General features: G+C 51.0%; 1 protein-coding gene across 1 annotated transcript in view; it reads left to right on the top strand.

The window, feature by feature from the left end:
- Window positions 1–12,829, top strand: part of LOC144610861 (protein brambleberry-like) — a 34,659-nt gene that overhangs the window by 10,980 nt on the left and 10,850 nt on the right. The window contains exons 5-12 of the mRNA XM_078429833.1: window positions 679–795; window positions 2,178–2,358; window positions 4,121–4,323; window positions 7,552–7,663; window positions 8,232–8,293; window positions 8,465–8,539; window positions 10,250–10,434; window positions 11,748–11,836. Coding sequence (XP_078285959.1) covers window positions 679–795; window positions 2,178–2,358; window positions 4,121–4,323; window positions 7,552–7,663; window positions 8,232–8,293; window positions 8,465–8,539; window positions 10,250–10,434; window positions 11,748–11,836 — 1,024 coding nt within the window. The remainder of the gene's footprint in view (window positions 1–678; window positions 796–2,177; window positions 2,359–4,120; window positions 4,324–7,551; window positions 7,664–8,231; window positions 8,294–8,464; window positions 8,540–10,249; window positions 10,435–11,747; window positions 11,837–12,829) is intronic.

The following is a 12,829-nucleotide window of genomic DNA, read 5'->3' as shown; positions in this document are numbered from 1 at the left end:
GAAGGCCAACATGCTTCTTCTCCCTCCACAGCCGCTGTCAGAATAGCTTGAGTGGCGCGGCGGGTAGTGCCGCTGCCTCGCCACGCCAGAGACCTGGGCTCTGTCCTGACCTCTGGGGCAGTCTGTGTGTGAGGAGTCTGCACTGCGACCAGCTGGGGTACAGCATGGAAACAGGCCTGCCCGCCCACCGAGTCCACGCCGACCATCCATCACGCTAATTCCATGTTATCCACTCCCTACACACACCGGGGGGCAATTTACAGAGGGCCAATTAACTTACAGAGCCGCACGTCTTTGGGATGTGGGAGGAAACCGGAGCGCCTGGAGGAGACCCACGCGGTCACAGGAAGAACGTGCAAACTCCACACACAGACAGTGCCTGAGGTCAGGATGGAACCCAGGGTCTGTGGTGCTGTGAGGCAGCGGCTCTAACCGCTGACAGCAGCTGTGGAGAGAGGTCATTAGGAGCACAATCAAGCCATTCGGCCCATCGAGTCTACTCTGCCATTCAATCACGGCTGATCTATCTCTCCCTCCTAACCCCATTCTCCTGCCTTCTCCCCATAACCCCTGACAGCAATTTCATTTTCACTCTGATATTTGTGCAGGTAATTTGCTAACGGTGTTTGCTGTTGCCGCAGCCGGAATATTACGAGCCTGTATTTTTTAATGTTGCAGAGAATGTGAGCGGACTGTTGGTCCAGCAGGATCTGCAGCTGCACCAAGGCCACCAGGCCATTCTAGCCCACCTCTTGGAAGTCAGGACACGCGTTCACCAGCTCCACGCCAAGCTGGGTGAGTAGCATCACATTCTCCAGCAGCAGGTACCTTGCCGTCGCCCACAGGTGGAGAGTTCAATCTCCCCACTTCCCCGCACGTTTGCCCCCAGCTCCCCCCCTCTCCCTCATCTCTCCCCTCCGCCCCACCTGGACCCGTCCCATCTCCTGCCACCCACGTTCCTTCCTCTCCCATCACAATTTGCAATTCTCCAACCCTTTTGCTTCTCACCTTGTTGGTTAACAATGACCCGGGTTCCATCCCGACTACGGGCGCTGTCTGTATGGAGTTTGTACGTTCTTCCCGTGACCTGCGTGGGTTTTCTCCGAGATCTTCGGGTTCCTCCCGCACATTAGGGACAATTCATAATTTACACATACACCGAGACATTTGGGTGGTCACGGTGGTGCAGCGGTAGAGTTGCTGCCTTACAGCGAATGCAGCGCCGGAGACCCAGGTTCCATCCCGACTACGGGTGCTGTCTGCACGGAGTTTGTACGTTCTCCCTGTGACCGGCGTGGGTTTTCTCCGAGATCTTCGATTTCCTCCCACACTCCAAAGACGTGCAGGTTTGTAGGTTAATTGGCTTGGTAAATGTAAAAATTGTCCCTAGTGGGTGTAGGGTAGTGTTAATGTGCGGGGATCGCTGGTCGGCGCGGACCCGGTGGGCCGAAAAGCTTGTATCCGCACTGTATCTCTAAACCCTGGACCCGTCCCATCTCCTTCCATCTACATTCCTTCCTCTAGCATCACAATTTGCAATTCTTCAATCCTTTTGCTTCTCACCTTCTTCTGAATTTTTCTCTCTGGCCTTCGCCCAACCATTTGCCTATCAAAGGTCCCCTCGTGTCTTCATCTATTATCTGCCAGGCTTTGTCCTGCCCCACCTCTCTTCCAGCTTTCTTTCCACTCCCACAATGTCTAAGGACACAAAGTGCTGGCGTACATTCAGCGGGCCGTGCAGCATCCCTGGCGAACGCGGATGGGTGACGTTTCGGGTCGGGACCCCTCGTCACACTGATTGCCTCTAGCCTTTGACATTTATGGACGGTCACGGTGGCGCAGCGGTAGAGTTGCTGCCTTACAGCGAATGCAGCGCCGGAGACCCGGGTTCCATCCCGACTACGGATGCCGTCTATACGGAGTTTGTACGTTCTCCCCGTGACCTGCGTGAGGTTTCTCCGAGATCTTCGGTTTCCTCCCACACTCCAAAGACGTACAGGTTTGTAGGTTAATTGGCTTGGTAAATGTAAAAATTGTTTCCGCACTGTATCTCTAAACTAAACTAAACATAATAAAAAGAGATTTGAGGACGTGGGCATGTTGTTCCTGTGCTGTTTCACACACTCTGTTATTGGGAGCTCTGGGTGATTATTAATATTGAATGTATTTGCTTGCAGAGTGGAAGCTGGCCTTGTTTGCTGCCCGTCAGTCCCCGACGGCCGTCCATTACGACCAGCTGGAGAAGCTGCAGAAGATGAACAAGACGCTTGTGGGCGTGAGGAGTGTGCCCGGATACTCGGAGCAAGGAGTGAGCCTGAGACTGAACACTCTGCAGCACTCCCTCAACTCGACCGGTGCGTGGAAGGACAGCGTACCCTCCTCATGCCGTTAACGTTTTACCCTTTTCAGCGTGGGCGGTCACGGTAGAGCAAGTGTGAACGTGTGATCAACGGTCGGCATGGACAGGGTGGGCCGAATGGCCTGTTGCCGTGATGTATCTCTATAAATGGTGGCGCAGCGGTAGAATTGCTGCCTTACAGCAAATGCAGCGCCGGAGACCCGGGTTCCATCCCGACTACGGGTGCTGTCTGTACAGAGTTTGTACGTTCTCCCCGTGACCTGCGTGGGTTTTCTCAGAGATATTCGGTTTCCTCCCACACTCCAAAGACGTGCAGGTGTGTAGGTTAATTGGCTTGGTAAATGTAAAAATTGTCCCTGGTGTGTAGGTTAGTGTGCAGGGATCGCTGGTCAGCGCAGACCCAGTGGGCCGAAGGGCCTGTTTCCTTGCTGTATCTCTAAACTAAACTAATGCTGTGTGTAGCAGTGCTCTTTGCACAATTTGACTCTTCAAATGTCTTGGTGACATCAGTTCATTGTTTTGTATTTCCCCCTCTTTAGTTTTGGTTTAGTATAGAGAATGTTAATCCAGCATGGGAACAGGCCCTTCGTACACTAGCACTATCCTACACACACCAGGGATGATCTTTTATGGAAACGAATGAACCAATTTACAGTTTACAGAAACCAATTAACCTACAAACCTGCACATTTTAGTTTAGTTCAGAGATACAGCGCGGAAACAGGCCCTCCGACCCACTGGGTCCGCGCCGACCAGCGATCCCCGCACACTAACACTATCCTACACCCACTAGGGACAATTTTTACATTTGCCAAGCCAATTAACCTACAAACCTGCGCGTCTTTGGAGTGTGGGAGGAAACCGAAGATCTCGGTGAAAACCCACGCAGGTCACGGGGAGAAGGTACAAACTCCATACAGACGGCGCCCGTAGTCGGGATGGAACCCGGGACTCCGGCGCTGCATTCGCTGTAAGGCAGCAACTCTACCGCTGCACCACCGTGACCGCCCATGGTGAAGCTCATAGTTCTTCAACCATGGGCTTCAAAAGATATTTGGACAGGTACATGGATAGGAGAGGTTGAGAAGGATACGACCCAAACATAGGCAGGTGAGGCGAGTGGAGTTGGGGCATCTTGGTTGGCTGTCAACATGGACTGAAGGTATTTATTCACAAAATGCTGGAGTAACTCAGCAGGTCAGGCAGCATCTCAGGAGAGAAGGAATGGGTAACGTTTAGGGTCGAGACCCGTCTTCAGACTGATGTCAGGGGGGCGGGACAAAGGAAGGATATAGGTGGAGACAGGAAGACAGTGGGAGATCTGGGAAGGGGGAGGGGAAGGGAGGGACAGAGGAACTATCTAAAGTTGGAGCAGTCAATGTTCATACCGCTGGGCTGCAAGCTGCCCAGGCGAAATATGAGGTGCTGTTCCTCCAATTTCCGGTGGGACTCACTGTGGCACTGGAGGAGGCCCATGACTGAAAGGTCAGAGTGGGAGGGGGAGTTGAAGTGCTCAGCCACCGGGAGATCAGATTGGTTAATGCGAACTGAGCGCAGGTGTTGAGCGAAGCGATCGCCAAGCCTGCGTTTGGTTTCGCCGATGTAAATAAGTTGACATCTGGAGCAGCGGATGCAATAGATTGGACTGAAGGGCCTGTTTCCGTGCTGTATGACGCATTTTGCTCTAAGTGCAGAGTTAGTGACTGATGCAACCTGAGTTTGTGTACTGAAGTAACTCTTGATGTTAATGTCCACAGAAAGATACCTGCATGTGATGTACACGTGTGTTGTACACACCAGCTACTTCCTGGCCGCTGGCCTGATCATGACCATTGCACAAACACCAGGCTTCTCCAGATCGGTCTTGCTGGCGCTGGTCCTGCTAAACGCCCTGTCCGAGTCCAACCGTTGTGCCTCCTTGGACTTCACGAGCCTCGGTGCCTTTCTGACTCTGACTGTGGCTGGTAAGTGAAGCTTAATGACTCAAACCCAGTGGCCAGGTCTGATACTGAGAAGGGATGGGTCAGTGTGGCTACATCTGTTTAGGTTTTAGATTTAGAGACACAGCGCAGAAACAGGCCCTTCGGCCCACCGGGTCCGCACCACCCAGCGATCCCCGCACACTAACACTATCCTACACCCGCTAGGGACAATTTTTACATTTGCCAAGCCAATTAACCTACAAACCTGCACGTCTTGAGTGTGGGAGGAAACCGAAGATCTCGGAGAAAACCCACGCAGGTCACGGGGAGAACGTACAAACTCTGTACAGACAGCACCCTTAGTCGGGATGGAACCCGGGTCTCCGGCGCTGCATTCGCTGTAAGGCAGCAACTCTACCGCTGCGCCACCGTGCCGTTTATAGAAATTGAACACGAGACTTTGTTTTCTTAATTCCTGACTCCACCATCGGGAGATGTAGAACATCGATGGTGGCATGGTGGCGCAGCGGTACAGTATCGTAGCGGTAGAGTTGCTGCCTTACAGCGAATGCAGCGCCGGAGACCCGGGTTCCATCCCGACTACGGGTGCTGTCTGTACGGAGTTTGTACGTTCTCCCCGTGACCTGCGTGGGTTTTCTCCGGGATCTTCGGTTTCCTCCCACACTCCAAAGGCGTGCAGGTTTGTAGGTTAATTGGCTTGGTAAATGTAAAAATTGTCCCTAGTGGGTGTAGGATAGTGTTAATGTGCGGGGATCGCTAGTCAGCGTGGACCCGGTGGGCCAAAAGGGCCTGTTTCCGCGCTGTATCTCTAATCTAAAATAAACAATTCGGGTCCAGGACCCTGTCCTAATGTAGGATCGATCAACTGAAATGTAGATTTGGTTCCTTTCCTTTCCTGCGCATTGTTTTAGTTCAGTATGGAGATACAACGCAGAAAAACCACAGAGTCCACTCCGAGCAGCGATCACCAAGCGCTGTCCTACACACACACACGGGAAAGTTTGTGATTTTTACCAAAGCCAATTTACCTACAAACCTGTACGCCTTTGGAGTGTGGGTGAAAACCGGAGAAAACCCACGCAGTTCACGGGGAGAACGTACAAACTCCGTACAGACAGCACCCGTAGTCGGGATTGAACCCGGGTCTGTGGTGCTGTGAGGCAGCAACACTGCTTTTGCGCCACCGTGCAGATGGTGAAATAGATGCTCTCCTGGGTTGGACAGCCTCCTTGTGTTGGTCAAAGTCCACCTTGTCCAGAGACTGGACAACCGTGTGCATTCCGATGTGTGCACTGACCAGATGACATCATAGAAACGTGGAAAATAGATGCGGGAGGAGGCCATGTGGCCCTTTGAGCCAGCACCGCCATTCATTGTGATCATGGCTGATCATCCACAATCAGTAACCCGTGCCTGCCTTCTCCCCATATCCCTTGATTCTGCTAGCCCCTAGAGCTCTATCTAACTCTTTTAAATTCATCCAGTGAATTGGCCTCCACTGCCCTCTGTGGCAGAGAATTCCACAAATCCACAACTCTCTGGGTGAAAAAGTTTTTTTCTCACCTCAGTTTTAAATGGCCTCCCCTTTATTCTTAGACTTGGATGACCCAGCACAGCCTGGAGCTCAGACAGCCCTGGAGGGGAAGGGGTGCCCACCCGGTTCACGCTGGTCGGCGGCAGCTTGTATCAGACGGGAGGGAGACCCATTGAATGGGTCACTTCAGTGGTACTTTATGTGGCACATGTGCAACTGCGCCGTTAGATTCTCTGCCTATATTACATGTGCTGGCACCACCAACTTTGCGATGGAAAGCAGCTGACATGTTTGAAGTCGGCATGTTTGAGGGGAAAAGTTGGCATGTTTGAGGGGAAAAGTTGGCATGTTTGAGGGGAAAAGAAAACTTGTTTGGGCCGGTAGGCACAAAATGCTGGAGTAACTCAGCGGGTCAGGCAGCATCTCGGGAGAGAAGGAATGGGAGACGTTTTTCGGGGCGAGACCCTTCTTCAGACTGATCTAGAATTTTAAGCATGTTTATGTGAGCTGTAATCTCAAGTTGTACCACTTCATTCACGCTTACCCATTTTGTAATTTGCCTAAAGACAAAGGTAGGGAAATGTTGCCCTTCGGAAATAGCATTGATATTCTGCCTAATGGTGTCACTCTGATATCCCAAAGTGCATCACAAACAGCACAGAACAACAATTCCTTCTCTCCCGAAGCGGCCTGACCCGCTGAGTTACTTCAGCATATTGTGTCTACCTTTGATTTAAACCAGCATCTGCAATTTTTTTCCCTATACTTGTTTGGACTGTATCTTCGTCAGTATGGGTCAGTATGAGCATGTGGGGCCGAAGGGCCTGTTTCTGTGACTTTATGACATTGGCCTGTTTACTCTTTGATTGCAAAAAGATAAAACATCCTATTTTTACCCTCTCCACCCTCAGTTCATCATTTTCCTAATTGTAACTAACCAGAATTTAACTGTTGATTTTTTTCCCAATGAGCTACCGATCAGTCAAAAACATTATGACCACTGACAGGCGAAGTGAATAACATTGATTATCTTGTTACAATGGCACCTGTCAAGGGGTGGGATATATTAGGCAGCAAGTGAACAGTCAGTTCTTGAAGTTGATATGTTGGATGCAGGAGAAATGGGCAGGAGTAAAGACCTGAGCGACTTTGACAAGGGCCAAATTGTTATGGCCAGACGACTGGGTCAGAGCATCTCTGAAACGGCAAGGCTTGTGGGGTGCTCCCGGTCAGCAGTGGTGAGTACCTACCGACAGTGGTCTGAGGAGGGACAAAATACAAACCGGCGACAGACAGGGTGTTGGGCGCCCAAGGCTCATCGATGCACGAGGGCAACGAAGACTATCCCGTCTGGTCCGAACCGACAGAAGGTCGACTGTGGCACAAGTCACAGAAAATGTTAATGGTGGTTACGGGAGGAATGTGTCACAATACACAGTGCATCGCACCCTGCTGCGTATGGGGCTGCACACGGAGGACCAACAGCATATTAGGCAGGTGGGCATAATGTTTTGGCTGATCATGCCATGATGTTTTGGCTGATCGGTGTGTACAAAAACGTTTTAACTTGCCATGCTTTGTCCTGCCCTTCCACCCTTCCAGAATTCTTTGTCCCCCGCCCCCCCCCCCCCCCTCCCCCGTGAAACATTGCCTCTCCAGAGATGCTGTCTGACCCGCTGAGTTATTCCAGCACCCTGTGTCTTGTTTTTATTCAGGTAACTGGATGCTGGTTAATTGCTTTGGCACCCGAAAGAGGACATCTGTGTTGACTCCTCCTGTTTTCCTGTGTTCCCAGAGGCCAGAGTTCTTCACCTCCACTCCTGCACGGTGTGTACTGTAGTTCATGGTTCCTTTTCATAATCTCACCCCATTGTCAGGCTGTGTGGGTGCTAGAATCAGTGTCACATGGCATAGAAACTGGCTCTGGACTGGGTTTTCTCTGCCGTTTCCTCCCATCAGCCCAGTGGCCAGAACGTTCTTTCGTTTTACTCCAAAGACGCACAGGCTTGCAGGTTAATTGGCTTTGTAGAAGTGTAAATTGTCCCCTGTGTGTGTGTGTGCATGTGGGGGATTGGGGCAATGTGCGGGGATCTCTGGTCAGCAAAGACCCGGTGGGCCTATGGGCCTGTTTCTGCGGTGTATCTCTAAAACTAAACAACTATACTGACCCACTGGGATGAATGGCCTAATACTGCTCCTACATCCTGTGAACTTGCAAGAGAATGGGGTTGAGAGGGAAAGATAGATCTGCCGCAATTAAATGGTGAAGTCGACACGAATTCTTATTCGAGTTATGAAACCTAGTTAGTATTTCTTGTGTTGATAATTATTACAACTGAATGGACTGTTCTGAATTTTAATAAAAATGCGGCTTTGTTTTCTCCACCCGCCACAGAGAGGGTTCATTTTCTGATTGGGGAGAAGAACTTGAGAAAGTGGATCACGACAGCTTGCAAGGTAAGATAATGTAAGAAAATAACTGCAGATGCTGGTACAAATCGAAGGTATTTATTCACAAAATGCTGGAGTAACTCAGCAGGTCAGGCAGCATCTCAGGAGAGAAGGAATGGGTGACGTTTCAGGTCGAGAACCTTCTTCAGACTCGTGTCAGGGGGGGGCGGGACAAAGGTAAGAGGTCGACGCATGGAACTGCAGGTGCTGGTTTACAAAAAGCAGACACAAAGTGCTGGAGTAACTCAGCCGGTCAGGCAGCATCTCTGGAGAACGTGGATGGGTGATGTTTTGGGTCAGGACCAGACACTGACTGTGGTGCAACTGGGGGGAGAAAACTGGAAGAGGTGAAGGCAGGATAAAGCCGGACAAAGTGTTAGGTGGACACAGAGTGCTGGATTAACCCAGCAGGTCAGGCAGCATCTGTGGAGAACATGGATAGGTGACGTTTCACAGAGTGCTGGAGTAACTCAGCGGGTCGGGCAGCATCTCTGGGGAACATGGAGAGGTGATGTTTCAGGTGGGGACCCTTCTTCAAATGAATAGGTGACGTCTGGACTCAAAATGTCACCGGTCCGCGTTCTCCAGAGATGCTACCTGGCCCGCTGAGTTACTCCAGCACTTTGTCTTGTTTTGTGAACCAGCATCTGCGGTTCCTTGTATTTACAGGTGATAGATGGGGTAGGGTTGCCCACTGTCCCGTATTAGCAGGGACATCCCGTATTTTGGGCTAAATTGGCTTGTCCAGTATGGGACCGCCCTTGTCCCGTATTAGGCCCGGACGGAGCGGTAGGTCTGGACAGTGTAGTAGGAAAAAAAACTGCAGATGCTGGTTAAAATCTGTGCCTACCTTCCGGACAGTGTAGGTCTGGACACTGTGGGCATGGAGGCTCAGGCATCGCCTAAAGGAGGTTGCGTAGTAACCCGCGTCCCGGCCCCGGCGGCCACCATTGGTGGAGCGGGAACACATGGCCACTGGCTGGGTGAGGTCACGTGGGGTGGTGACATCACCTTGTCCCTTATTTGGGAGTGAGAAAGTTGGCACCTCTAAGGTGGGTGCAGGTGAGGTGGGTTTTCGAGTGGCAGATGGTCGAACAAAGGCCAGAGATGAAAAGACCAAGGTGTGAGATCAGGAGAGAAGAGGCGTGAAATGTGAAGCTAGAGGAAGGAATAGGGGTGGAAGGGGACGGAGGGCTGGGAGGAAGGGGTGTGCATCCGGGTGGGGAAGGGAGGAGGAGGGGTGTGGGTGAGAGGTTGTTGCAATAGACTGAGTTGTGAAGCAGACAGCCAGGCAAGTGGAGTTGTCTGCAGTTGCCACAGAGTCTGAAGAAGGGTCTCGACCTGAAACTTCACCCATTCCTTCTCTCCAGTTAGGGCGAGCAAATTAGGGTGGTCACGGTGGCGCAGCGGTAGAGTTGCTGCCTCACAGTGAATGCAGCGCCGGAGACCCGGGTTCCATCCTGACTACGGGCGCCGTCTGTACAGAGTTTGTACGTTCTCCCTGTGACCTGCGTGGGTTTTCTCCGAGATCTCCGGTTTCGTCCCACACTCTAAAGAGTTGGCTTGTACGTTAATTGGCTTGGTAAATATAAAAATTGTCCGTAGTGTGTGTAAGATAGTGTTAATGTGTGGGGATCGCTGGTCGGCGCGGACCCGGTGGGCTGAAAGGGCCTGTTTCTGCACTGTATCTCTAAACTAAACTAAACTCAGCAGGACAGGCAGCATCTCTGTAGAGAAGGAATGGGTGGCGTTTCGGGTCGAGACCATTCTTCAGTCTGTCCCTTAATTTAGTTTGGAGATGCAGTGTGGAAACGGGCCCTTCGGCCCACTGTTGCAAGTAAGGATTTAATTGTCCCACTTCTGTGCGTGACAAGAAAGCACTCGCCTTTTGTATTTGTATATAAGCAGTCCCCTTAATCGCCAAGGAAACCTGGTTGAAACCGGCCGTCCTTTCTATTGCAGAAAACTACGCTTTGGAAAATGCGAGTTTTATCAGAAGTAGCACGCTGATATCCGCTCCTGCCGAGGCAGGGCAGCCCACCACGAATCCAGCGGAGTATTCGTTCAAATTACCTGGGCCTCTAATGTCCCTGCAATATCGACCGCGATTGCCCAACTGTGCCCAACGGGATGCTGCTGAGACAAACGTACGTTCTTACTCTTTTTTGAGCTTAAAATATTGACAGATGTTTTTAGAGCGTCACGGTAGAGTTGCTGCCTTACGGCGCCAGAGACCAGGGTTCCATCCTGACTACGGGCGCTGTCTGTACGGAGTTTGTACGTTCTCCCCGTGACCTTCTCCGAGATCTCCAGTTTCGTCCCACACTCTAAAGACGTGCAGATTTGTAGGGTAATTGGCTTAGTTTGGTTTAGAGATACAGCGTGGAAACGGGCCCAATCGGCCCACGGGGTCCGCGCCGACCAGCGATCCCCGCACAATAACACTATCATACACCCACTGGGGACAATTTTTACATTTACCGAGCCAATTAACCTACAAACCTGCACGTCTTTGGAGTGTGGGAGGAAATCGAAGATCTCGGAGAAAACCCACGCCGGTCACAGGGAGAACGTACAAACTCCGTGCAGACAGCACCCGTAGTCGGGATGGAACCTGGGTCTCCGGCGCTGCATTCGCTGTAAGGCGGCAACTCTACCGCTGCACCACCGTGACCACCCAAATGTCTCGGTGTATGTGTAAATTATGAATTGTCCCTAATGTGTGTAGGGTAGTGTTAATGTGCAAGGGTCGCTGGTCGGTGCGGACTCGGTGGGCCGAAGAGCCTGTTTCCGTGCTGCATCTCTTAACAAAACAAATTTGAGATGATGCGTAGCTACCCCACACATCTCCTGGGTTTACAATGAACCTCGAGTGCTGGGGTAACTTCAGCCCGAGTGCTGCAGTCCACCATTTTATGTGTACAGCACAATTTATTGTTTTGTTTTTTCAAAGACTAGTATCAGTTAGGGTTTATTATTGCCATGTGTAGTGAGCTGCAGTGTAAAGCTTTTAAAACATGCTATTCAAACGCAGCAGATAATACCACACATAAATACAATCACATCCAACTCAAGTACAGAAGTCGGCCATTCAGCCCATCGAGTCTACACCATTCTATCATGGCCTCGTGACCCTACGCTGAACATCCTTGCTATTGAGGCAGTGCAGCGTAGGTTCCCCGGGATGGCGGGACTGTCGTATGAGGAAGGATTGGAAAGGCAGGGCTTGTATTCACTGGAGTTTAAAAGGATGAGAGGGGATCTTAGAGAAACGTCTAAAATTATAAAAGGACTGGACAAGCTGGATGCAGGAAAAATGTTCCCAATGTGGACCAACAGCATATTAGGCAGGTGGGCATAATGTTTTGGCTCGTCAGGCCATGATCTTCTGGCTGATTGGTGTATACCCCATGGCTGTGTACAAGCATTCCTCTGAATCCTCTTTAATGTTTGCTTTCAGAGTGTAGGAGAAAACCACGGCCTCCGACATCATGCCCATGTGTTTGAAGCCGAGACCTTTCTTCTTCACGATTCTGCTGCCAACACTGGGTGAGTGTCTGGGGCTTCGCTGCGCGGCATGGCAGGTGATGAAGATGGGGAAACAAAAGGAAATAAGATCAGGAATCAAAGCGGTCTCTGTGTGGAGCCACAGGAGATGGGCAAGGTCCTCGGAGTATTTTTCACTGTATTTACCGAGGAGAAAGACAGCAGGACGGAAGAACTTGGGGCAGTCAATGGAAGTGTCTTGAGAGCAGTCAGTGTTCCCGTCGAAATAGTACTGAAGGTACTGTCGTGTATGAAGGTAGACAAATCTCCAGGGCCTGATCAGATATATCCAAGGACATTGTAGGAAATTAGAGAGGTGCCGGAAGACTGAGGGGTGGCAAATGTTGTGCCTCTATTCAAGAAGGGCTGCAGGGAAAATGCTGGGAACTAAAGGCCAATGAGCTTAACATCTGCAGTTGGAAAGTTACTGGAGAGTATTCTGAGGGATAGGGTGTGCATGCATTTAGATGGGAAAGGGCTGATTAGGGTTAGTCAGGTTTGTGAGACAAGACCTCCCACGTACAAAAGCATGCTGAGTTTTCTGAAGATGTGAAGGTTAATGGGGCCAGGGTTGCAGGTGTTGTGTACATGGACTTCAGCAAAGCATTCTACAAGGTGCCGCATGGTAGGCTGCTCTGGAAGGTTAGATCGCATGTGAATGGATAGTATATTGGCTCCATGGAAGGAAGCAGAGGGTGATGGTGGAAGGTTGCTTTTCGGACTGGAGGTCAGACTAGTGGTGTGCCTCAGGGTTCGGTGCTAGGTAATAGACAATAGACAATAGGTGCAGGAGGAGGCCATTCGGCCCATCAAGCCAGCACCGCCCATTCAATGTGATCATGGCTGAGTACCCCATTCCTGCCTTCTCCCCATACCCCCTGACTCCGCTATCCTTAAGAGCTCTATCTAGCTCTCTCTTGAAAGCATCCAGAGAATTGGCCTCCACTGCCTTCTGAGGCAGAGAATTCCACAGATTTACAACTCTGAGTGAAAAAG

Source organism: Rhinoraja longicauda, chromosome 2, assembly GCF_053455715.1.
Source record: "Rhinoraja longicauda isolate Sanriku21f chromosome 2, sRhiLon1.1, whole genome shotgun sequence".
In the NCBI taxonomy this organism is placed as follows: Eukaryota; Metazoa; Chordata; class Chondrichthyes; order Rajiformes; family Arhynchobatidae; genus Rhinoraja; species Rhinoraja longicauda.
The sequence above is the reverse complement of the archived record's forward strand: the minus strand, read 5'-3'. Positions and strand labels throughout refer to the sequence as shown.